The sequence below is a fragment of the Mesoplodon mirus genome (assembly GCF_964341445.2).
Source record: "Mesoplodon mirus genome assembly, chromosome: 2".
Taxonomy (NCBI): domain Eukaryota; kingdom Metazoa; phylum Chordata; class Mammalia; order Artiodactyla; family Ziphiidae; genus Mesoplodon; species Mesoplodon mirus.
This window is the reverse complement of record NC_138977.1, coordinates 221593353-221617927: the sequence shown is the minus strand read 5'-3', so window position 1 is coordinate 221617927 and position 24575 is coordinate 221593353. Positions and strand designations below refer to the sequence as shown.

The 24575-nt window shown below is 50.5% G+C and overlaps 1 protein-coding gene across 1 annotated transcript in view; it reads right to left on the bottom strand.

The window, feature by feature from the left end:
* The window catches only part of TACC2 (transforming acidic coiled-coil containing protein 2), a 181165-nt gene that overhangs the window by 24134 nt on the left and 132456 nt on the right, over positions 1-24575 (bottom strand). The window contains exons 9-14 of the mRNA XM_082644573.1: positions 14187-15498; positions 12510-12545; positions 10278-10338; positions 8948-9149; positions 1949-2010; positions 816-931 (exon numbers count right to left, since the gene is read on the bottom strand). Of these exons, the coding sequence (XP_082500699.1) occupies positions 816-931; positions 1949-2010; positions 8948-9149; positions 10278-10338; positions 12510-12545; positions 14187-15498 (1789 nt within the window). The remainder of the gene's footprint in view (positions 1-815; positions 932-1948; positions 2011-8947; positions 9150-10277; positions 10339-12509; positions 12546-14186; positions 15499-24575) is intronic.

Here is a 24575-nt window from a genome sequence, read left to right as displayed (position 1 = left end):
GACACAGTGCCAGTCACGAGGCGCCATTACTGCTCTTGCAGTAACATCCTCCTCTCATTCCCACCACCCTGGGCAGATTCTGGAGCAGGTATGGGAAGTCACAGCAAGAGCGTTCACTCCTGCTCAGTGAAAGCGGCAGGTAGGAGAGGACAGGAAGGTCCCAATGTCAGCATGATACCCCCCCCCACCCAATCCAGCACCACACAGCTCAGAACAGGAGCCTGACAAATGCTTACATTCACATCCATATGAATAATAAACGTTTAGCAGAACTTCATTTGTGCCAGGCCCTGTGACAAGTGCTTTCCTTACAGCATCTCAGTTTACTCCTCCTTTTGGCTACTTGAACAGGTACCCCTACCCCCATCCCAAGTGGCACCTCAATTCATCTTCAAACAATCACTACAGGATCAATTTTATTATTACTCTCACTTTACACGTGAGGAAACTGCAGCCCAGGAGGGTCCAGTAACTCGCATCAGGTCATACAACCAGCCGGGGTTGGGAGTGGGATTCGGGCACTGAATGCTGAGGCGTGTTGCCTCCCCACGGGACAGATTACACAATAAAGCGGCGTGCACCGGCAGGAGATGGGAGGGGCTCACGCTCTCAGCAGTTAAAGGGTGCTCCCTTAGTCCAAAGGGCAGCCCGCGACAAACCCACTGCATCTGTGCCCGTGTGGGCACTGAGACAGATGGGCTTGTGGGCTGCCTGAGTGTGTGCAAGTGAATGGGGGTCAGGAGAGCAGGGCAGGTGCTCAGAGGCCTTGGGAACCTGCGCCCCGGGGTGTAACCCTTTCAACATGGAAGTCGTACCCTGAACACGGCGTCGGGGACTCCGACATCCGGACGGGGGGAGACTTGACCGGGCTCTCCTGAGAAGTGTCAAACATAAGGTACAAGGCCTGCTTCTTCGGGGCGTCGTCGTCCTGCTGCAGGGATCAAAGTCACAGGTCAGCTTGGCTGCAGTGGCCTAAACACGCTACAGAGACGAAAACCAGAGTGCTCTTCAATGGGGGCAGATAACTCATCAGGGAGAGGCCTTCATTTCTCTCCAGCCACCCGGCAGAGAGGAGAAAGCGGCGCTGGCTAAGAGAGAGGAGAGGAGGACCGGAGGGAAGAGGAAAGCGTAGGAAGAAAGTGGGACCGCGTGCAGCCGGGAACATTTCCGAGGGGGACTGCAATGGTGTTGGTGTGCTACGTGCTGCTGAGCCCAGAGGCATTTAGGGGCCATCCTCTCTGGATGGGCAACCATGCTGGCCACCGAGGATAAACAGAGCGGTAGGCGAGACCCCCGTCCGGGCATGGCCCACAGTTGAATGGGGGAGACGGGCATGACGCCCCATTGTGATGAGCGCCACCATCAAGGTTCACTGACTTACAGCAGATGTGGTTTAGAAGCAGCAACACCCCATCTACGAATGATGCAAAGAAAGATAGGTAAGAGCAACGTGTCGGGGTTGCTGAGTGTCGCACAAGCCCTCCTGGGCATCTCCACACCTCTGGGGGCATCGTTGGACAACAGCAGCACAAGAGGTCATGTCCAGGACCAAATGCCCCAGTAGCGGCACGTTAATAAGCCAGGGCAGACAGGTGCCCATCATGACAACTCAAAATGAAAAAGAGATGGGGGAAAGATTTATTGCCCAAAGGGAAAATTTTCAGTTCTAGGAAGCAATTAATCTGAAGAAACCAGATAACGGTACACCTTAGACACCACCAAACCACTCCCTCCACTTTTTTTAAAAGAAATCTCTTGACGAGTCCCTTCTCAGTCTAGGAAGTAATTCTGCAGGAAGCCTAACAGCATCCTATCATTTTTCTCCCTGAAAATGGCATCTGAAGTGGATTGAGACAAACCTCAAACCCCCCAGCCCCAGTTCACCAAAGTGACCAAAAAACAGGGCGGGAGAGCAAGTTCCCTGCTGGCTGAAGGCAGAAGAACTTACAGGTAAGGAGGAACCAATTTTCTCCATATATTCGATTTCATAGGAGTTTCTGTAATCCAACTCTGCAAAAGAAACAGAAGGAGAGGTGAGTGCCAGTGGTGGGGGGAGGGGGGAATGAAAAGTTTGGGGCTGGGCAGGTGGGGTCCGGAACAAGGCTTTAAGCTTTCTGAGAATGTCCACTGACTGAGATTTCTGATATGGTCAGAAGGGGAGGCTCGACTCAGCTATTTTCAGACAACTGGTAAACCCCTTACCGTTAAGGGGCTTCTGCCATTTGGGAGCCTGAGAGAGTTCCAAGGGAATTAAATGTCATGACCAAGCACGGATTTGACTGCGGAAAGATCTGAGCATTTTGCACTGAGTTTTCAGATCAGACAGTGTGTACACTGTGTTGCTTTTCTCTGTAAGTCTCACGTGCGATACATGGAACCTTCCCAAGTCCTGGTGACATTTTGGAACTGGACCCACAGTTGCCCATCCAGTTGTCGGAAGCAAGGGAAGAACAGTGTTGCTGTACGAGAAGCTTTGCGAGTTGTCTAGAATGCTTCCCCCAATTCTGCCAGTGCCAACAGGGCCGGTCCAAATCAAGTGTTCAGCTGCAAAGACTATTAAAGTCCAATGTGGTGGAAAGATGACCTATTTCAAATTGACCGGAGACTTTAGGCTGCAAAGAAAACTCCAGATATTCTCCCTGGATACTAGAAACCCCACTGCCTGCCTCGGTTCCCAGGGCAATTCCAGGTGGAGACCCAGCTCTGCTACACTCCCACCGAACTCCCTGTCTAGTGAATAGATTCTGAGCACCTACTATGTGTCTCAAACTGTGCTAGGCACAGTGGATACGGTGATGAACAAGACAGAAGAGGACTCTATCCTTGAAGAAGCCCCAGTCCGCAGCTACCAGATGGCTCTTTTCCACTTAAAAAGAAAACCGAGGTGAAATGACCCGCTCAGAAAGCAGCTGTGCAAGAGTGTTAACGGCAATCCCTAAAGCCTCATGCCTTAATTTTTTTAGGTAAAAAATAAATAGCAGTTCTGGTTTAAAGCCCCACATTCCTACATATTCATAATCATATTCAACAGAAGGAATCATTCTTAAATGATCCTTTAATATGAGCTTTAAAATGAGATATTTCCTCAAAAACTTTCTCAAAACCAAACTGAATAAACTCCAGTACTTAAACCCGTGGATGACTTTTCAGGAATCTCTGACTCTCTGGGATGAAGCAAATGCATCTTTCTGGCAGGCAGGACCTGAACACAGGAACGGAGACAGTTTTGTGGATTAACGACCAGAAGGACCTCCTGCGTCCTGAAGGCCCTGACTTGTGCATCACTTGGGAAGAACGGAGGATAAGCCAAACCATATGCCGGGCAGGAACTCAGTGTATCTGTAACGGTCGTGTGAATCTGTCCCTAGGGTCTGCCTCAACTGAAGACATAGAAGCATTCGTTTATTAAGACTCACTACCTTTCAAAGGCAGGGGACAGTGAAGGACAAGGTGATTTCTAGGCCCTCTTCTAGACCTGTCACTTTCTGGGTGCAGGACCCCAGAACCATCATTTTACTGCTCTACTAAAGACCGTCTAAACGGAAAAGATAATCGTGAGTCAGCTGCTTCCTCCTCCAAGGTATCAACTACTACTGCCCAGGCAGGATTTAACCCTAAATTATTTCACAGAGACCACACCCCCGCACACCCCACAATACCACAGAGCACCTGGGATGCACTGAATAAGCTGAGGCCATGGAGATTTTCCAGGCCCTGGGGCCCCGGGTCAGTGCCGGCTCTGGTTACCAGCTCTCCTCAGTGTCCCACCTGGAATCTGAGCTCGTTTCCGGGCGGCAGATCTGGGGGAGTTTCAGGTCACTGAGCTCATTCATCTGCCTTCTTTCCTACCTGCCAAGAGGGTCTCAGATCTTTTGAGAAAACATCTTACTGAACTTGGTTTTCAAAATCTCATTCGCCTGCCTTAAATTCTAAGCCTTAGAGGGTAGGCTTGGAAAGGGGAGCCACGTCCAATTTTAGCCCCATTTTTCAACTACGCCACACGCAGCAGGCAGGCCAAGAAGGGTAACGCCAGTGATACCAAATGGCTCAACATCTTTACAAATCAGAGAAGAGGCCGCTCGCTAAAGCATGTGCTGCTCCGAGCTGAAGAGGCCAGAAGTTTTGTTTTATTTTGTTTTTTTTGGCTGCACCGTACAGCTTGCGGGATCTTAGTTCACCGGCCAGGGATCGAACGCGGGCCCACTGCAGTGAAAGCAAGGAGTTCTAACCACTGGACCGCCAGGGAATTCCCCCGAAGTTATTTTTAATGGGTTCTGTCGTTCTGAAGGCAATGGGCCTGTGTTCCCATCTGACTCTCGTGGCTGGAGCTTTGCTGGGGGACCAAAGGAGCCTGGGTAGAAGCCAGAAGGATGCAACTGAGTCCTGATTGTCAGGGACAGGATCAGAGAAGCCAACTCTCTGACTTCTCTAGGCCCATCGACTTATCCATAAATGGAGCTCAAAGTGCATACATATTGCAGGGTAAAATGATTTGAGGTAAGATGAAAAGCCCCACAACTGGTCACACAAAGGTAAGGGACTGTGACCAGGTCTGTTACTGCTCTTTGCTAATATTTCTGAAACTTTTAACATAAGTGATGAGAGGAGACGAGCCTTTTGGAAGGGGACAAGGACACTGCTCCAACTTCCTTGGGTGGCCCTTCTACATGCCTGTAGTGTGACAACAATGGTGCCCACCACTGAAGACCAGGTTAGGCTCCTGAGAAGGACACCCCTTCTCTATTGTATGCAAGAGGGGGTGCCAGTGCAGCTGTGTGTAAAGGGAAATAGGGAGACAGGGTGACCAGCAACGGCCATCCAGATCTTCGAATCTAAAGCAAATACTCCCTCAGGGTCTCCGACCAGAGCTAGGAGGTTTCGGAGGCTCTGTCGTCCAGTGGTTCCTAAACTTTCCATCTCTGGGGATCACATGAACTAGGTTTTCTCTCATGGCACCATGTTTCAAAAGATTGCTCCAGAAAAGGGCATTTGCTAAGCAAGCACTCAAAGAAAAATGTTTATAATTGCCAATCTGAGGTTTAAATCAATGAGAGATTATCAGTGTCACCACAGTGAGCTGATATGATTACAGCCCCCAAACATGCAGTTTTAAACTAGCTGGGCATCTTTCTAACCCAGCTCCACAGGTTTTTTGAAATATCAAGACAACTTGAATCTCTTGTGAACCCAGGTAGGGAAGCACCGATCAGCTGCTCAACATCCTCACTCTACACTTAACGAAAGGAAGTCTGTATGACGCTCACGTAAAGAGCGTGGCGGAAAAGAAGCAGCCCTTCGAGTCAGGCAGACCTGGTCCTACGAGAATTAGCCCCTCAACACTCAGCAAATCTTTTTTTTTTTTTTTTTTTTTTTGCGGTACGCGGGCCTCTCACTGTTGCGGCCTCTCCCGTTGCGGAGCGCAGGTTCCGGATGCGCAGGCTCAGCGGCCATGGCTCACGGGCCCAGCCGCTCCGCGGCATGTGGGATCTTCCCGGACCGGGGCACGAACCTGTGTCCCCTGCATCGGCAGGCGGACTCCCAACCACTGCGCCACCAGGGAAGCCCACTCAGCAAATCTTAACAGCTCAAAGCCTCTGCTCCCTCGCTCTTACGTGAGGAAGTGCAGGAATCCACCATCTAGAGCTGGGAGGGTGAAATGAAATCATGTATGTAAAGGCGCAGCAGGGCTACTCCACCAATGACAGCTCCTCCTTTTTTTTGCGGTACGCGGGCCTCTCACTGTTGTGGCCTCTCCCGTTGCGGAGCACAGGCTCCGGACGCGCAGGCTCAGCGGCCATGGCTCATGGGCCCAGCCGCTCCATGGCATGTGGGATCTTCCCGGACCGGGGCACGAACCCGTGTCCCCTGCATCGGCAGGTGGACTCAACCACTGCACCACCAGGGAAGCCCGACAGCTCCTCCTTATTACTGTTACTTGGAGAATTCATATTGCAGTGAATACGTATCCAAATGGCAAATATTATTTCTAACCCAACATTTCACTGTCCTGTGATTTATGACTTCAGTGTAAGAAAGTCTCAATCGCAGCTGCAGCACTGGGCAGGCTCTTTCTGGGGAGAACATCTGCACCCCAACCAGGTTCGTGTCTAGTATGGCCGGACGTGACTCATTAACAGGAGGACAATCCAAGAACAGGGCTCTGCATCCAGTTTCTGCATCCAGTTGCTGGAGGGAACCAGGTACATTAGAGAGGTGAATGCAGGCCACACCCCTTGAAACTGCAGCTGTTCTGAATTCACACAGACAATGGGTTTCCCATCGCCCAGCAGCTATAACTATGGTCAGGACTTCCCACATCTTCACATTTTCTTTTTCTTTTTCATTCATTCATTCATTTATAGCTGCACTGGGTCTACGTTGCTGCACGTGGGCTTTTCTCTAGTTGCGGCGAGCAGGGTCTACTCTTCGTTGCAGTGCGTGGGCTTCTCATTGCAGTGTCTTCTCGTGCTGCGGAGCACGGGCTCTAGGGGCACGGGCTTCAGTAGTTGTGGCACACGGGCTCAGGAGTTGTGGCTCACGGGCTTAGCTGCTCCGCGGCATGTGGGATCTTCCCAGACCAGGGCTTGAACCCGTGTCCCCTGCATCGGCAGGCGGATTCTTAACCATCGTGCCACCAGGGAAGGCCCACAGTCATTTTCTAAGGAGGCAGGTTTATTAGAGTTTTGTTCCAAACTTACAGATTGCCCTATTTGTGGAACTTTTGCAGAAAACAAACAATTCTCAAATATGCCACTAAGCTAAGTGAGTGGACTGCTTTAGTTCTAAGTTAAAGATGAAGAAATAGATGTTACCACTGAATGAGGCACCTATTAGCTTAAAAGGTATTACGAAAATGATGCATGTAGGGAATTCCCTGGCGGTCCAGTGGTTAGGACTCCCCGCTTGCACCGCCGTGGACCCGGGTTCAATCCCTGGTCAGGGAACTAAGATCCTGCAAGCCATGAGGTGCGGCCAAAAAAAAAAAAAGAAGAGCATGTATTTATTTGGTTCCTGATGGTACAAACACACACACACAGCCCAAAACACACACCTTTTGATTCCTATCTATAATGGCAAGCTCAGGTTGGTTTCTATGACATTTAAAAGTTTCTTATTAAGCCTCAAGAGAGGTGTACCAGCAGGAAACCACAGGTGCTATCAAAATGGCCAGGTCCCTGCTAGTCCTCAGCCACCCCCTGCTGCTTCTGGGCTGTCAACACGCCCTCCCCTCCTCCCCCGCCCCGTCTCCCTCACACAGGTGGTGACTGATGCAAAGATCAAACTGTGGACACTAAGCTGTCTACCTGCCTAGCCTTCTGTTTTCTTTTCCTCACAAAGCTGTCTTTAGCCCTTACGGTGTTCATGGTGCTGTAAGGAAAACAAAGCTGGCTCAGATGGGGTTCCTGTCTTAAAGAAACACACAATCTAGTAGGGAAGCAAGAGATGCACCTGCATCATCCTTACCGCGTTATGTAACCTCAGAGCGAGCTCAGACCAAGCAATGATAGCAGACAGCAGAGGGGCCTTGTCCAGGGAAAGGCCGGGAGGGGGCAGGACAAGCCTGGGAGACAGGAAGCAGGGGGCGTCCTGCAGCAGCCACTGCAGGCGAGCTGAGCAGGGGCGTCCCTGGGGGAAAGTGGTTCCATCTGGTACAGTCATGGCCCAGGGGTGTGTGCACAGAGGAAAAGGAGGACTGAAGAAAGCTGAGGCCAGGCCTGGGCCCCTGGGGTCAGGTTGGAGTGAGATGGTCACTCTTAAGCCTCCCAAACCCCTGGCCAGAGGGCCAACCAGACAACCAACCAAAGGCTCCATTATGCAGAAAATACAATGCCCGAAAGTCCAAGTACACATAATTTGGATTGTCTTTTCATCATCAAACTATAGAAAGGCATTATAATAAGATAAGCATCCAAAATCCCCCCAAACCTTGAAACGGATCTCACTGGTACCACTGAGAGACCTCATGGGCACAAAGCAAGCCGCCAAGAAGCCTGATCATACAAGAACCTCCAGAGGAAGCATTCCTAGTTACAATTAAAAGTTACCTCGGTTACAGCCCTGCCCTGCCCAGGTGGGGGCAGGAGGCCGTCTGATGGAAATCATGGTTTCTTCTTAGCAGCAAAGAAGCGGAGATAAGGTTTCCCCGTATGGTTGTCCTCATATTGAATTCTACTCAGTTTTTAAAAATTGCTAGAAATCAAGATCTTGGAAAGGGAAACTTAGAACCATCACAACAGCCCACAGTGCTGGAATGACGGCCCAGTACTAGGCTCACAAGCCCCACATGGTGGTGGGTGGAGGAAAGGCCCCAGGAGGACTAGGAATGCAGGGTACCATCACACCTGGAAATGGACTAATTCCTCGCAGGAAGCTTCTAGTTGCTGACTTAAGATACATGAATTTTTCAAGCCGAAGAATCAGGCAGCAAGCTGAAAGTGGGTATACGTAAGGGGAAAGGAAGATACTAATGAGATAAGTGACTCGCCTGGGGCCTATTCAGAAGGACTCAGTCCTCTTGTTGGCAAGCCTTGGGGGAACCTCTGGTCTGGGGCTTGAGCAGGTGTTGGTCACACTGTGGGACGTCCCGTGGGGCCGATGAACAGTGGGCTAAGAGACCCCACAGGCAGGTTAACATACCCTGAGCATTTGACTCAAAATCCTCAAGGGATGTGAGCCACACAGCCAAGAAGGTGCAAAGCTCAGGTGAGCTCAGGACCCAGAGTTAGAGAGCTCTTTGCAGGCTCTCAGCTGGTACCCCGGGGTCGCCGTTCAGCTGGTTTCAAGCCTCAGTCTGTTTCAAAAGGCAGCCTGAGCTCGGGGTGCACCGGGAGATGGCAGCCAGCAGCACGGTTACCTGGCTTAGAAGTTTCTTTCCTGGCCTTTTGCTCCCTAGGGGCAGTGGTCTCCAAGGCAGAGTGGCGGTCCAGCTGGCCACCGAGTTGCTTACCCTCCGTGGGTGAATTGAATTTGGTCTCGTTCACAAAGGTGGACAGGTCCGAGGGCTGTGGGTAGTCCTGTTTGTCAGCCTCCAGGTCCACCGTCATGCACGTCCACTTCTGGTTGGTGACCGCCAGCTTCTCCTCGTCGGTTGCGTGGACCACCGCGGAGATCACGGGCGGCGTTTCCGGCGTGGCCACGGGGGTGGGGTCCTACCAGGAGAAGGGAAGCTGTCTCTTCTCTCGTTCAGCCTCTGCGCCCACCCACAGGGGTCTGGGTCCCCCTCACCAGGACCGGTCCCTGTCAAATTCCTCTGCTCAAAATAGTCCCAAGGACACAAAGTCTTTCCCTCTATGAATTTCTTTTTCTGATGGTTTGTTTCAGGGGGTGATGACCGTGGGTTTGAAAAGAATCAGGATTTTGTGTCTTGGTTATTTGAGATACTCCTGCTCATTCACTTTGAGAAAAATAAGGAAACTTTTACTACTGGCACGTTTATGAAGGCAACTATAGTGTTACGCCCACACAGTGCTTCAGGCTTGTACATCAACATCATCAACATTGCCTGACAATCCTCACGCCTGACACGGGAGGTAGAGAAAGGGGGTCTCATCTCCATCTCCACAGAGGGTGTGCAGCTGAGCAGGGCAGGGTGGGAGCCCAGAAATGTTACAGCAGAGGTGGCATTGGACCCAAGATCCCTCTCGTGGGGTTGGGCGCCTCTCTGCAGCCTCGCCCTGCCCAGGATTGGCTGGCTAGGGCTTTGCTTGTTTTATGACCTTGAATGGCCTGGCACATACTTCAGGATACCCTTCTTGGTCTGTAAACAGGGTAGAAGAAATGGCGTATATTTGGTAGAGGAATTATAGGAAGAGGGAGACAGGGACTCGTATGAAGAAAGAGCCCAAGCCGCCCCTTCTGCAGGGGATGAAAGTCCTTTATCTCCCCATCCTGACCCTGGTTACATAATCCAGTGTTCCTGACATGTATTCATTTCTTTCTCACTATATATGCGTTTATCTCAACAGACTTCCGCAACTGGATATTCAGGTAAGTTTTCAGCAGATTAACTGGCCAAATGGACCAGCACGACTCCCACAGAATCCAACTGACATTTTTCCTGAATATCTGCCTATTCTTGGGACATACTCTGATGTTTCCCCAAGGAAAGGGATCAAAACAATGTCTTGCAAACACTGAGGGACCCTCCATGTAGGAGGCAAGGAGAGGCGCATGATGAGCAGAAAAGGAAACTCTATTGACTAATGGGGAATAAAAACACATCAGCCTTATCTTCCCGAGTGAGGGATACAATCACAAGTATCAAGGGAACATTATACCTGAGAAGGTGGATCAGAGAGAGGAGACCGTTTTGGCGACTTTTTCACCCTAAATGTGTCACTGGAAACAAAATGGAAAATGTAAACACAACAGACAGAGGCACAGAACATTCCAGAGCCGACTGAGGCCCAGAGCGTCTGACTGCTGAGTATCTGACCCAGACCACCCTCCAGTCTACACCACTCCAACACCAACCGAAAGACGTCCACACCGACAATCCATTCCGATTTTTTAACAGATATTATTATTGCCCCCGAGGGAGAGAGTCATCAAGCTGGAAATCTTTGAAAAGATGCCATTTTGGAGAGCTGACCCAGAAAATGAAGCTAAATTTACCCAGATGTTCTTATTTCAAAAAGCAGATTCTGGTGAGCAGATTAATATATCTGGATTCATCCAGGAATGTCTGAACCAACTAAGGTCGGGGAGGGGATGTCAGTTCGTGACACCGATGAACAGGATCCAGTTCATAGAAGACCAAGCCGACACAGCACTCAAACAACTGAAGGAGCCGTGCAGAAACAGGAAGGAAAGTTCTGGGTCTTCAGGGAGAACTGGCAGATTCCCTCCTACGTGCAGGAACTCTGAGCTTAATGGATTCCCGCACCTCTGAACTTCTGGGTGGGATTCTGACTAAAGGCAGGGCGAGGGGTGAGATCTTTTTTTTTTTTTAAATTATGGTAGAATACACGTAACATAAAATTTACCATCTTCGACGCTTTTAAGTGTACAGTTCAGTAGTGTAAAGTGCATTCACATTGTTGTGCAACCAATCTCCAGAACTCTTTTTCGGAGATGAAACAATTTTTTTTTTAATGTCTTTTTTAAAGACATTTAAAAGTAACAACTTTTAAGTGTAACAGTGAGTAACAACTCTGGTCTCTCTTTTTTTCCCCCTCATAAAGATAACTGGGGGCTGAGGGGGAGGGGAGGAGAGGGGAGGAGGACCTAGGCAAAGGAAACATCGGCTCAGACTCCAGAGGAGTCAGAAGGAAGGGACTTTTAGCACAGATGGCTCCATTAAGTCTACTGGGTGGTCAAGGGCTCATCTCCACTATCAGAATGGAGGCTTCTCCACCTGCAGATCGGCCCCTGCCCCCTGGTCTCAGGCCCCTCCGTGGTCTGGTCCTGCCCCCAGCAAGGCAAGGGCTTGTGCGGGGGTCCCCCTCACCTCCCCCGCTCTAAACGTTAACTGGGTGGATAGAACAAATTGGCACCAAGTTCCTCCTTGTGTTCCCTGGAATAAAACGCTCCAACAATGGCTTTCAGTCATGAAAGAAATACCATAAATGGTTATTTACAGCATTTATGACATTTGCCATGTGAACAGTGCAATCACAGCTTGAAGCATATATTTATCCATGCATATAAATATACAACTGTGTATTTTACAGTTGCTAAATGGCTCTAAAGTACCGAAGAAATCCCTTGGGCAGAAGAGAGCCTGAGAGACCCCACCCTATCCCGGGGCTGCTGGACGTCTGGGCCCAGGCCAGCTCCTCGTGGAATAATGGAGAGGCAGAGAAAGTGCCTGTCCTTGGGCCCCCGGGAGCAGCCCACAAGCTCTCTCCTGGCCAGGGAGGCAAAGCAGTACAGGCACAGCGGTGGTCTGCTCTGTTGCTCCGTCTCCCTCAACAAGGCGACCCCCAGATAGCATGCTGATACCCAGCCCAGTCCTGCTGACCCAGAGCAGCCTGGCGATGGCTCTCACGGCCGTGTGCTCCACTGAGCTGACCCTGCATTTCAGGGGGCTCCCATCAGTGTCAATTTGAAACAGCTCAAACATTTCTGCTTCACGTGTGGCCAGAACAAGCAGTAGCAGTTGCTGCCTGTGGTTGGACTGGGTGGTTATTTTAATGTGAAGCCACAATACTTTGAAAGCAATCGCCCAACTTAAAATGAAAGAATGGAATGAGAGTGAAAAAACAAATGTATGGGTTTCAGATGAAGACATCCAATAAGCAAGGGGAAAAAAACTTCCATTCCTGACAAGCAGACAGATGTTGGATAATCACGTTCTCACAGCCAAGCAGTTTCATTTATGCTAATCACTATGAAACAGATAAATAACCTCTGTTACTGGGAAGCCCCATGCCCCATCATTCCCAGGCCCGCCACAGAAATACGTAGGGAGCAGCCATGGAAAGGAAATAGAAAGCGCTTGGAAGCAAAAACAAAGGCAGAAAAAAGCACATTTGGTGTAAGAGGCGGATTCCATTTAATTTACTTACAACAGAGAACATACAGACATCACATCTTCAACCATCCTAAGACAAGAAGACAAAGAAAAAGAGAGACAGACAGAGGAACTGACAAAAAAGATAAATCTGCAGACAACTGGTTATTAATGGGTTAGGATACAAGAGCCATCCACTGTTTGCTTGGAAGTGTGGGCTACATCCCAGCTTTTTGGAGAGGGGCTGTCAGAGAACGCCTTCCTCTCTTGCTTCCAGTTACCCCATAAAATGTTGGTGGCTCAAAGAGCTTTGTCACCCCAGTGTAGGATTCCAAGCCATCTGCCCTACAGGTAAGACCCGGAGACGGGTTAGCTTCCCCAACCTCGGTTAGCTATCTCTGATGATAGAACAGAATAGAACCAAGCTATCTGCAGGGAAGGAGGAGGTAGTGGCTACAAACTGGCTCTCATCCCCAAAATGAGAGATTAGCTTTGTGATTTGGGCATTTCAGATTTCTCCGGTTTGAGGCTTAAAAACAAAGCTTCCAACAAAGATGCTATGGAATCTTTAAGGAGGGCCTGGTTTGGCAGCTGATCTAAGAAAAGTCCCATTTTGGGCCAGGACTGTTTCCTCTATCCAACACCAGACAGAGGTAAGGTGATCCAAGGCCAAAGCCTGCTTAGAGACCTTCTTCTCAGGAAGCCTCGGGTTCTTCTCAAATGTTAAATGCTTGGGGGAGCCCAGAACGAGAGGTAAACAGGTCACCCTATCTCGATTTGTGCCAGGCAGACTCAGAGGGGCCAGCAGCCATGGTCTGTTCTGCTGAGTTGCCGCCAGAAGCCCGGTCTCCTTGGCCTTGTTAAATTATTGACGATACTACATGAGTGGAGAAAAGCTCCAAGCACCTAACCACCTACAACTTGGACCAAAGTCCTGAGGAGGGACTGGTAGCCATCCAAGTTGGAGCTGGGTCTTGGGATGAATTCCAGAGGCATGGACACGTAGTATTATGCACAATCTATTTGGCCAGTGTTTGGATAGCAGACCTGATTATTAATGGCCTCCTGGGGGCCGTGGGGACTGCTTCTCCCTTTCAGGTTCCATTGACCTTTTCTGGACCTACAGGGCCTGTGGACGCTCGTCCATGAAGATGACTACACAGGGGTGAAGACAAACCGGCGTGCTTCTTACACATTAGCTGGGGTACAGGAAGGGGCCCAGATCTCTCTCTCTCTCTCTCTCTCTCTCTCTCTCTCTCTCTCTCTCTCTCTCGCAAGGGTTTCTCAAGTCTACTGTGTTTGCCTCCTGGGCTAATGTCTCCTTAATGGGCAGAAACAAACACTACAAATTTTAATAATATAAGGGCAGATCTCTTAGTTTTGAGGCCACTCCAAAAAGCAATTCATATGTTAAACAGGGAGGCTGACCAGACCTCCACTGAGCCGCTCCCTTTCCATGGATCCCACACTCTCCCGGTCAGGTCTTCAGCTACAAGTAAAGCTTTAGACCACTGACTAATTGAGGCAAAAGATCAATGACTCTAGACCCAACGGGATATGTGGATGGGAAAAGCCACCACTGTGGGTGCAGAGAGGAATGAAAACAGGTATCCTGCCGCAAACATGGTGGCACTGCAGCAAATGGGGGATGGGTCATCCAGGCACGTGAGCAACAATCACAGCCAATGCCCAGCCCCGACTCCGATCTTACCACCTGCACCCCTGAACTTACGTCTTGAGGGGCGTCTTCTTCTTCTTGGCGGGCTTGTTCAGCCCATCCCCGTCCACTCCGTTGGCTTCGATGGCACTGGCTGGGATCTCAAAGGAGGCTGGGGATTTAGAAGGTGAGCTGGGGGTCTTAGAGCATGTCTTAAAGGGGTCAGTGGACTCATCACAGGTGTCCGGGTCAAAGTTGTATGACTGTTGGGGCAGTTTGGGAGACTCCTGCATTTTTGAGGTGGAAGAAAAAGGGTTAAAGTTGGGGTCATCCCACTTGTCAATATCAAAGGTGTAGGTACCTTTAGCGATAGGGATGTCACTGGGTTCAGCAGGGGATCTGGTAGGCGAGGCAGGAGTGTTGTCGAGTTTTTCGGGTGTTTTTTTCATCTTTGGCCTCCTTAGGGGCATTTTGGCAACCGGCTTTTTGCCTATCTTTTTGGTGGGAGGGGGGTTTTCCTGCTGCGTGTCCCAACTACCCTTGTCCTCAGAATAGTCAAACTCCAGCCTCACTGAGAGGCCTTTGGCTGGGGAGTCCTCTTGCCCCCCACTATCCAATGGGGACACCTCCACCACCTCTGGGGCCGTGGCAGGAGACAATGTTTTCCTTCCAGCGGGGGGTGAGTTCTGCACTCTGCCACCCCCAGAAGCTGGGGGGATGGCCCCTTCTGCACCCTCGGAGTCCAGAAGGCAGGCAGCCCTGGGCACAGCAGCAGGTTCTAAGGGTGCCTCCTCTGATAAGGCTGGTCCAGAACCTTCCGTCTTGGCTGATTCCGTTCTTGTCTCGGCTATTCGATTCTCCTCGCTGGGGTCGGGGCTCTCTTCGGCTGGCTCTTGCTGTGTCTCTTTCACTGGGGGGGTTTCGGGGGGTTTCTTAGTGGTCTGTTTCTTTTTTAAGGAAGGTGGCCTCGGTTTCTTAGTTCGCTTAAGGGTACTGGAAGCACTGCTCGAACCCGTGCTATGTGCATCTGGGGCCGGGGCCACGGCCTCGGGACTGCCTGAGCAAGAAGCACCATCAAAGTCACTGGCTTGCAGGCTAAGCGAGCGGGATAACGTCGACTTAGAGATGGGGACAGAGTCCGTGGACTTCCTCCGTGAGCTCACCTTGCAATCCTGATTCTTAGAGTCTGAGGAGCGAGGCTCCAAGGTCTGAAAATTATCCACCAGCTCGATGTTGTCAAAGTCCAAGTTGTAAGTCCCGCTGCTGGCTATCGGCTTGTCTTCATCGAAGACGGAGGAGAAGGAGTGTGTCGGGGGACGGAAGGGACTTCCTTCCACCGAGCTGCTGCGGGGGCCATCGGGGACACAGACAGGCTCAGAGCCACATCCTGAGGAAACGGAGACACAGCCGTCACTGAAGGACACAGGACACTTCGGACAGTCTCTCATCTCATGCCAGACTACAGCCCTCTAATACCAGAGCCCCAGGCCAACCCACCCACCAGTGGACAGGCACGCTGCTTGGGTACAAGTCCTGCTCTCACCCATTGGCTCCAGGGTCTGGACAAGCTGACCCTCAGCTCTCTCATCTGTCAAGTGGGAGCAATGAGGGCTGTTTAAGGAATAGCTCAAATCATTGTCATTCAAAACACGTTTACCAAGTGCCTGATCAAACAAAGCACCTGTTCTGGGCGTTGGGTATTCAACAATGAATGAAATCTTTGCCCTCCTAGAAGTTATATTCTTTAGGGAGAAGACAGTCAAGAAACAATAAACAAGTAAAATGTATGGACTGTCGGACGGTGACGAGTGCTATGGAGAAAAAGAAAGCCAGGGGAGGGGCGTTGCAATTTTAAAAGAAGGCAGCTGGGCAAAGCCCTCCAAGGAGGAAACACTGAAGCCAAGATCAGAAACGAGGTAAAGGCGTGAACCAGGGGGATACCTGCGGGGGGAAGCATCCTAGGCAAAGGGAACAGCAAGTGCAAAGGCCCTGGGGTAGGTGTACACCTGGTGTGTTGCAGAAATATCAGACGCCCGTGTGGCTAAAGTAAAGGAGAGGAGCAGGAAAGGAAGACAGAGAAATAATGCAAGTAAAGCACAGTGAGCCTCTGGTAAATACTAGCTGCTATCATCATGCAGCCTGCTCTTGACTAGTCAGAGCCTTTATCTGGAGGCCCCCGGGCAACTGCAGCAGGACTGAGCTCACGCCGTCTGCCCCAACCTGACTCCAGGGATCCCCGTGATCTCTCCCTCCAACCCTGCCTGCCATGCTCCTCTTCTTGGCTTCCCTCTCATCCATTCTCTCTCCATTTTTCTAGAGCTTCTTCCCCATTTCTCCTCCCCCCTCAGCCACTGCCAGCCAAGGAGGCTGATCCTTATTTTATTCTTTTAATTTTTTCTTTGCGGTACATGGGCCTCTCACTGTTGTGGCCTCTCCCGTTGCGGAGCGCAGGCTCCGGACGTGCAGGCTCAGCGGCCATGGCTCACGGGCCCAGCCGCTCCGCAGCATGTGGGATCTTCCTGGACCGGGGCACGAACCCGCGTCCCCTGCATCGGCAGGCGGACTCTCAACCACTGTGCCACCAGGGAAGCCCTGATCCTTATTTTAAAACATGCTGCGGATGCTCCAGATGCTGGCCAAGAGATATTCCATCATCTCATGACCCCACTGCTCCGTGGGGATGCGGCCAGCCTGGCCTTGGCTTGGCTACTCTGGGCTCTGCCTGCACCAGGTGGCGCCTTGCATGCATTTCTGGCTTCACAGCTGTCCTGGGCAGTCAAGATGCCAGAAAACGATTGGCCAGAAAACTGAAAACGTGTCCCTAGACAAAGGGGAGAAAATGTTGCAAAGTGGTCTGCAGAAGAAGGAATTCAAGAGCTGGCACAGGGACTTCCCCGGCGGTCCAGTGGTTAAGACTCCGGGCTTCCAACGTAGGGGGCGTAGTTTCGACCCCTGGTCGGCGAACTAAAATCCCGTATGCTGTGTGGAGCGGCCAAAAAAAGAGAGAAAAAAAAAAAAAAAGAACTGGCACATATATGACTTGGGACGGCATTCCACTGTCAGGAGTTATATCCTGCAGTACCCACCCCACCCCTTGCCGTGGGTTGCCAGATAAAATATAGGATGTTCAGTTAAATTTGCATTTAGGATAAAAGAATACATTTTTTAGTATAAATATGTCCCGAGTCCCAGTCACTCACTGTTTATCTGCAATTCTAATTTAATTGGACGCTCTGTATTTTTGTTTGCTAAATCTGGCAGCCGTAATCCCTCATTCCAACAAACCAACACGGTTTGAGAAATGCTTACTTATACCCAAACTGGCTTCCTACTGTAGATTTTTCTCAGAGCAGTTCATGCTCACGGCAGCACACCCCGAGGTGGTGAGCACTTAGCAGAGAACCACAGGAGGTGAAGACAACACGAGGAAACTGCCAGCCTCCTGAGTCCAGGAACTGGTCTGATTTATCTTTGTTTTCCCTGGACTTGCCACACTTTCTCTTGCCGGCTCAATAAATGCCTCTGGCATTGAGATCACTTTCTGGAAGCAGGTCGATTCGCCAGCCATGGTTTCAAACCTTCCCTTCTCTTCTGCATCCAAAGCCACCCCAGGCCCTACTTGGAGCAGATGTCCTAGAAAATGGAGCACTTGCCTGAAGCCTCTCAATGCTTTTTGTCAAAAGATTCCTCCGAGTCCCGAAAACACTCCTGCTTCATTCTCATCTCAAAAGATGTCCCCTCCCTTCTTTCTACAACCGTCTCCCTCCCTATTTCCTCCAGAGACTGGCACCCTCCGGCACCGCATCCTCGCATCAGCAGTCGCCTCCCCTTCCTGTCCTGGACACACAGCACAGAGGGCACCGAAGGACCAGGGGACTCAGAGGACCAGGTGTTTCAAGCGGGCCTTGCAGGAGAGAGAAAGGGCCTCAGCCCAGCCCATCATTTCCAAAGCAAGGCCCACAACTGCTGACCTGCTTTCTCTCAGGCTGCTACGCGTACCCCAGCAGCCTGAAGAAGGAAGCCTTTCGAGGCCCTTCAGGTGTCAGGAGTTCTCCCCAGACCGTGCAACAGTCAGCAGACATTCAGCTTAACCATCTGCTAACAGTTTTCCCCAGAAGAAAAGCTCTCTGACTGCTTAATGTGGCTTTCCTCTTTAGAACTGACATACCCTAATTAAATCATCACGGACCAGGAAATCGAGTCCTGACACAGGGTTACTTAGCCTCGGCACTGTGGCCATCTCAGGATGGTTAGTACTTTGTCGCAGGGGGCCCATCCTGTTCATTGTAGGATGTCTAGCAGAATCCTTGGCTTCTGCCCACTAGATACCATTAGCATCCCCCCACCCCAAGCTGTGACAACAAAAATGTGTCTAGAAATTACCAAATGTTCCCTGGGGGGGCGCAATAATCCCTGGTTGAGAACCACTGTTTTATTGTCTGTTGACCAGAGCAGGGCTGGGAGGGCCCTTCGATGCTCTTCAGAAAAAACTTTAGACCAGAGAAATGGGTCACTGCCACGTGCAGGCCTTGATTTTCCAAAGCAAGTGTGGTCCCACTGGATTCCCGGTCCCCCCCGACTGGATTTCTAAATGTCCATACATCATATCTGCCTGAAGACAATTTATTCATTCATTCCTATACGTCAAACAATCTGGGTGCCTCCTATACGTCAACCACTGTGGGGCATGCTGTGGACACAGAGGTAAGGAAGGATCCATCCACGTGCACACGTCCTCTGCCTGCTGCATCCCAACAGCGCAGACCTGGGCAACGCTTGCCCTGGAGACCAACGCCTTGTCCTGGCTCCAGGTTCTGGCTCAGTCTGAGGACAAAATCAGCATCTCTGGTTCATGACACCCAAAGGATTCCTAGGTGGTGCCCGACATATCAGTCAGCTCAGGCCACCCGAACAAAGTCCACAGACCAAAGGGCTTAAACAACACAGCTCTGGAGGCTGGAAGTCCAAGGTCAAGGGGTCCACAGGTTTGGTTTCTCCTTGACTTGCTGATGGCCATCTTCTCCCTGTGTCCTCACACGGCCTTTGCTCTGTGTGAGCTCAGCCCTAATGTCTCCTCCTCTTCTTCCAGGGACGCCAGCCCTGATAGATGAGTGCCTTACGACCTCATTTAAACTTCGTCACCTCCTTAAAGGTCCTATCTTCAAATACAGTCACATTGGGGGGTCAGGGCTTCAACATATGAACTTGAGGGCACACAGTGCAGTCCCTGACTGTGCTAGGCAATACAATCCCCGAGCTAAGGAAAAAAGAAATGTGTTTGGAAACAAGAGGGAATTCCAAGGAAAGGGAGAAAGCCAACAAGGGGCAACCGATGTCACCCAACTCCCACATGACTGTCTTCAAAGGCCACAGCCCTTAGCCTTGCTGACTGTTTCTAACTGGAGCACGTACTGCCGGCCGTGGTGTGCTTCTCCCTCCGCCTCCCCCAACCCCACCCCCAGCCAGCTCACCCTGGGCAAGAACCCACAGGCCCAGAGGTCTAAAGGTGCCAGCACAAGGCACCCCTGCACTCAGACGCGTAGCTTCATCCAGTATAGCAAGCGTAAATGGTCTTGTACACGGGGAACCTAGCTCTACATCCTTCCAAGTATGTGAATAATAATCAGTTGCAATTGATAATGTTTATTCTGGAAAAGGCCTCCATTTTCAGTAGGCTAATGAGAGATAAATGGAGCCTTACTCAGTCCTCACGCGGCATTTTGCCGGCAGCTGTGGGCAGCTCGGAGCAAGTCCATGATGAATCCAACGTTTCCCAAACTTGCCTATCGTAGGACATGCCTGAGACGCTCACTGAAAGCCCTGACTTCGGGCTCCTCCCTGGCAAAGCAGTTCAGCAGGGCTGGGATCAGGGCTCGGAACGCCCATTTTCACAGGTGCCACAGGTGGCTCCCAGAGCAGGGAAGTCGGGCCCGGGCTAGCTCATGTCACCTGCTTCCTATCAGGACACAGTCTCGTTCTTCACAACTCCAGGGGCAATGTTTTCACATGTGGCCACAGATATGGCTTGGAGGATCAGCCTGGATGGCTTGGACTGATCTCTGAGGTGAGTTCTGATTGCTTACGGAGACTCAGCGGTGTGAGACGTCAGGGCGGGTGGAAGTGACAGGCAGATGCGGTCCCTGGGTGTCCACTCTCTGATGTGGTCACTAAACCCAGAACGGACCAGCAAGAGAGGCAGGCAGCCCATGCAAAACCGGCTTCTCTCCCAGACCCGGCAGGCTTCCGGACTCTCACGCAGACCCTGCTGGGTCCCGAGGACCTCCACACCTGGCAGGTCTGTGCCCACTGCTTCCTGGACATCTGCCCTGCTTTCCCACGTCTATGCTCTCAAACCTGCCTTCAGTTCCCAAAGGCGGAGGAGGAGCAGCCCTGCTCGAGGCTCTGTGGGTCACGACAGCTATCGACCCCGGTGACTCTGTTTACAGATGGAGAAATTCTCTGTGAAAACGAGCTGGATCCACCTGGACGTTGAGTGCAGTCAAGGTCCTCCAGCGAGGTCATTAAGGGCAGAAAATGTGAGTCCAGAGGCTCAGGGCCCTGCCAGGTTCTTGGTGTGCCCACCCAAGGTGCCCAGGGCCATCCCTGGCAGGTTATTCAACTCCTCTGAGCCTCAGCCATAAATCAGGGATTCTTGTGAGGATGAAACAGGAGGAGCACGTAAGCACCTAGTCCCGGGTACAGCAGTGCCAGGAAACAGCAGCCGTGGGCCCCAACTCCTACACACGCCACCGTGACCCCACTCCCTGTGCCCCTGCCCCAGGACGGGAAGGGCCCTCTCCTGGCCGGGCTCTCAGATGCCTCGCCTGATACCAGGAGGCTTCCTGTCTCTCTGCGGGGGGTACCCTGCACTGCAACTCAGAGGAGATGAAAGCAAGTGACAATATGTATGGAGACTGAGTCCTGAGAGGGGAAAACAGAAGCCCCTGGGTGCAGTAAGCTCCCTTCTGGGTCAATCTGCAGACAGCAGTCCACACACGGCCACGTGGAGCACAACCGGAGCCTCAGTGAGGCCACCCTTCCCGCGGAGCAGTGAGGAAAGGCCGAGGTCAAGCAGGGCACGGGCGGCTCCGGTCACCTCCAAGGGCCCCCACACCGGCCTTCCCCGTGCTGGGCATCCTCCCAGCGACAACGAGCAAAACAGCGCTTCCCCCATGGGGAACCACGTCTCCAGAGGGAGGGCAACTGTAGGATGGAAACCCACCCCTGCTCTCATAGACGGGCTTCCCTCACTGACCATCTACTTGCCACCCACCTGGCAACCGCGTGGCCTACCCTCTGCCTCGGATAAACCGGCTCATCTCGCCTGCACAGAGAGCAACCTGATTTCCAAATGGAAGGGAGTCGAGAAGCGGGGATTCTGATCCCACAGCCCCTCACCTGTTTTGAGACCAAGGGCAAGGTCCAGGCCCCACATCTCCCTGGCAAGCAGGTGATGAGATGCCCAGTACAGGGATGCTGTGAGCACTGGGGTTCCTTCCGTTGCCTGAGATGGGATGAAACTAGCCAAGAACCTGGCACAGGACTGGCACATGGCAGACACTAAATGGAGCTATTATTTAATTATGTGACGTTTAATTATGTCCTTCAGTGGCCAGTTTTGAGTTCTAATAATGCAGCCACTGTAGAGCAGCCACGCGTCCTGATCACAGAACCATGAAAAGTCGGAGTGGGAAGGATCTCAGAGGACTCACGGGTCACCTGCTTCATTTTACAGGTAAGAAAACTGGGCTCAGAAAGTGATTCAGTTATATATATATATTTTTTTTCTTTTTCAGATTCTTTTCCATTATGGGTTATTGCAAGACAATGAAAATAGTTCCCTGTGCTCTACAGTAGGTCCTTGTTTAACTATTTTGCACTCAGTAGTGTGTTTATGTTCATCCCAAACTCCTAATTTACCTCCCACTCCCCCGCTATCCCCTCTGGTAACCGTAGGTTTGTTTCTTATGTCTGTGGGTCTATCTCTGTTTTGTAAATAAACTCATTTGTATCATTTTTTTTGGATTCCACATATAAGTGATATTATATGATGTTTGTCTTTCTCTGTCTGGCTTACTTCACTTAATATGATGGTCTCTGGGTGCGTCCATGTTGCTGCAAATGGCATTATATCGTTCTTTTTTAATGGCTGGGTGGTATTCCACTGTGTATATGCACTGCATCTTCTTTGTCCATTCATCTGTCGATGGACACTTGGTTTGCTTCCATGTCTTGGCTATTGTAAATAGTGCTGCTATGAACAATGGGGTGCATGTAACTTTTCAAATTAATTTTCTCCCGTTTCTTTTCAATTAAAGAGGTTAATTTCACTTTTATTTTTTAGTTAATCTGTCTATAACGTAGCAACCCAAGGTAAAATCATGTCCTCGCTGAAAATAAGATTTAATGACTAATTCACATAGGCAATTACATGTTTTTGTATCATGAGCTAAACCATCAGTTTTAACCAACGATGCAAGAATTATAAAGCCATTGAAATAAAAGCCATAAAGGCTTGAGTGACCATCCCTAGTTAGACTATGTTAATCAATGGTAAATGCTAAGAGCCTCTGGAATGTGTATTTACCTAATAACGAGTAAAATCATACAATCACTAAAAAAATCTTAGGTCAGTTATAAAGAAAAAAAAAAAGAAAAAGAAAACTGGGCTCAGATAAGCCACACCCCGGCACAGCCCAGACGAGCGGCAGACACATGGTGGCCAGCCACATCTCACCCATTATCCTGTCCCGTGCAGCACAATCATGCTGGCAGCACGCAAGGTAAGGTGACGGATTATTTTGTAAAATTAAGTTTCCAGGAGGAAAAGTCATGCCTTTATTCACAGCCAAAGGTCTCGTCTATTATTTCACGTGGTTCTTTTGGCACCTTTAGCAACATGGCAGGCACTTTGCAGAGGCAAACCAAACGGCAGATTTTCCTCTCTTGCCCTCTCTCTCCCTCGGTTCCCAGAAGGAAGCTTTCTTCTCCTCTAGCCACCTCCACAAGCAAGCACAGCGCCCCTTTAATCTGTACTGTCCCATGCTGTCCACAGAAGGGACCAGCAGACTTTTCTAATGAGTGCGACAAATCAGATGGATCTTTGTACAGCCCAAGACAGGGGGGCTTTAGGCAGACACAACCCCGACTGTAAGCGTCCTTAATTGTATAATCCGCATACATTTAGCCTCACTGTAGTTTTCCAAGGAGGAGAAGCATGAAGTCAGACTCCAACCAGTGTGATCAGAAGTTCCACGGGGCTGTGACTCATGGCAATTCACGGCTCCAGCCCCTTCCACTGGGGGTTCTCTCTTAACCCTCCATAGTGTTCATTCTTTCAAAAATTGCCATCCAAGCAAGAGGTGAGTGTTGTGCATGCGTGTGGGTGTGTGTTTAAGAATGGAGATTGTTCTCTGCTTTGTTGAAAGAGAAGTCAAGAAGAAGGAACAAAGACAGGCTGAAGAAAAGAACAGAGGTGGCAAAACAACCCCAGAAGCAATATGTGACTGGAAGTCCCACAGGACGCACACAGGCCCACAGCAATGACCGTCCTCTGGACCCTGCATGGCGCTTGGGGGTGGACCACGCACTGTCCTCGGCATTCATTCTTCTTCTGACCTCTTTCCTAAGGTATCCCACACATGTATAGGCATGAACTTATTATACCCATAAAAAAGGATAATTTATTCCTTTTTTTTTATGACTGTGGGCTTTTTTTTGTTTGTTTAAGAAGATGTTGGGGGTAGGAGTTTATTAATTAATTTATTTATTTTTGCTGTGTTGGGTCTTCGTTTCTGTGAAAGGGCTTTCTCTGGTTGCGGCAAGCGGGGGCCACTCTTCATCGCAGTGCGCGGGCCTCTCACTATCGCGGCCTCTCTTGTTGCGGAGCACAGGTTCTAGAGCGCTGGCTCAGTAGTTGTGGCTCACGGGCCTAGTTGCTCCTCAGCGTGTGGGATCCTCCTAGACCAGGGCTTGAACCCGTGTCCCCTGCATTAGCAGGCAGATTCTCAACCACTGCGCCACCAGGGAAGCCCCGGAAAATTTATTCTTAATTGCACATTTGACCTAAGGATTAAAATGTGTTTGTCATTCAGCCACTTTCCATTAAAGCCTTGGGCGAATTTTTTTACAATATTATAAGAAATGGAATTTTTACGTTCTTTATTATATGAAAGAAAGTTGGGGTGCAAACGACTCCCTGAGAAATGTAAGCAGCTCTTCCTGCTTCTTCCCCACCTTAAAATCAAATAAATTCCAGTAATTACCCTCTCAGAGCTCAGTGCCTAAACGAACTTTGCAGCATCAGGTACTACTAACTGATAAGCTGTCAAAAGGGGAGAATATGAAAACTGCATTTATCAGATACCAGCAAAGGTGTCTCTCCTCCCCCCCCAGCACCACGGAGCACATTTGCTTAGGAACAATGCTCCAGGAGTATCTGCCCTAAAACTACGGCCAGCTTGA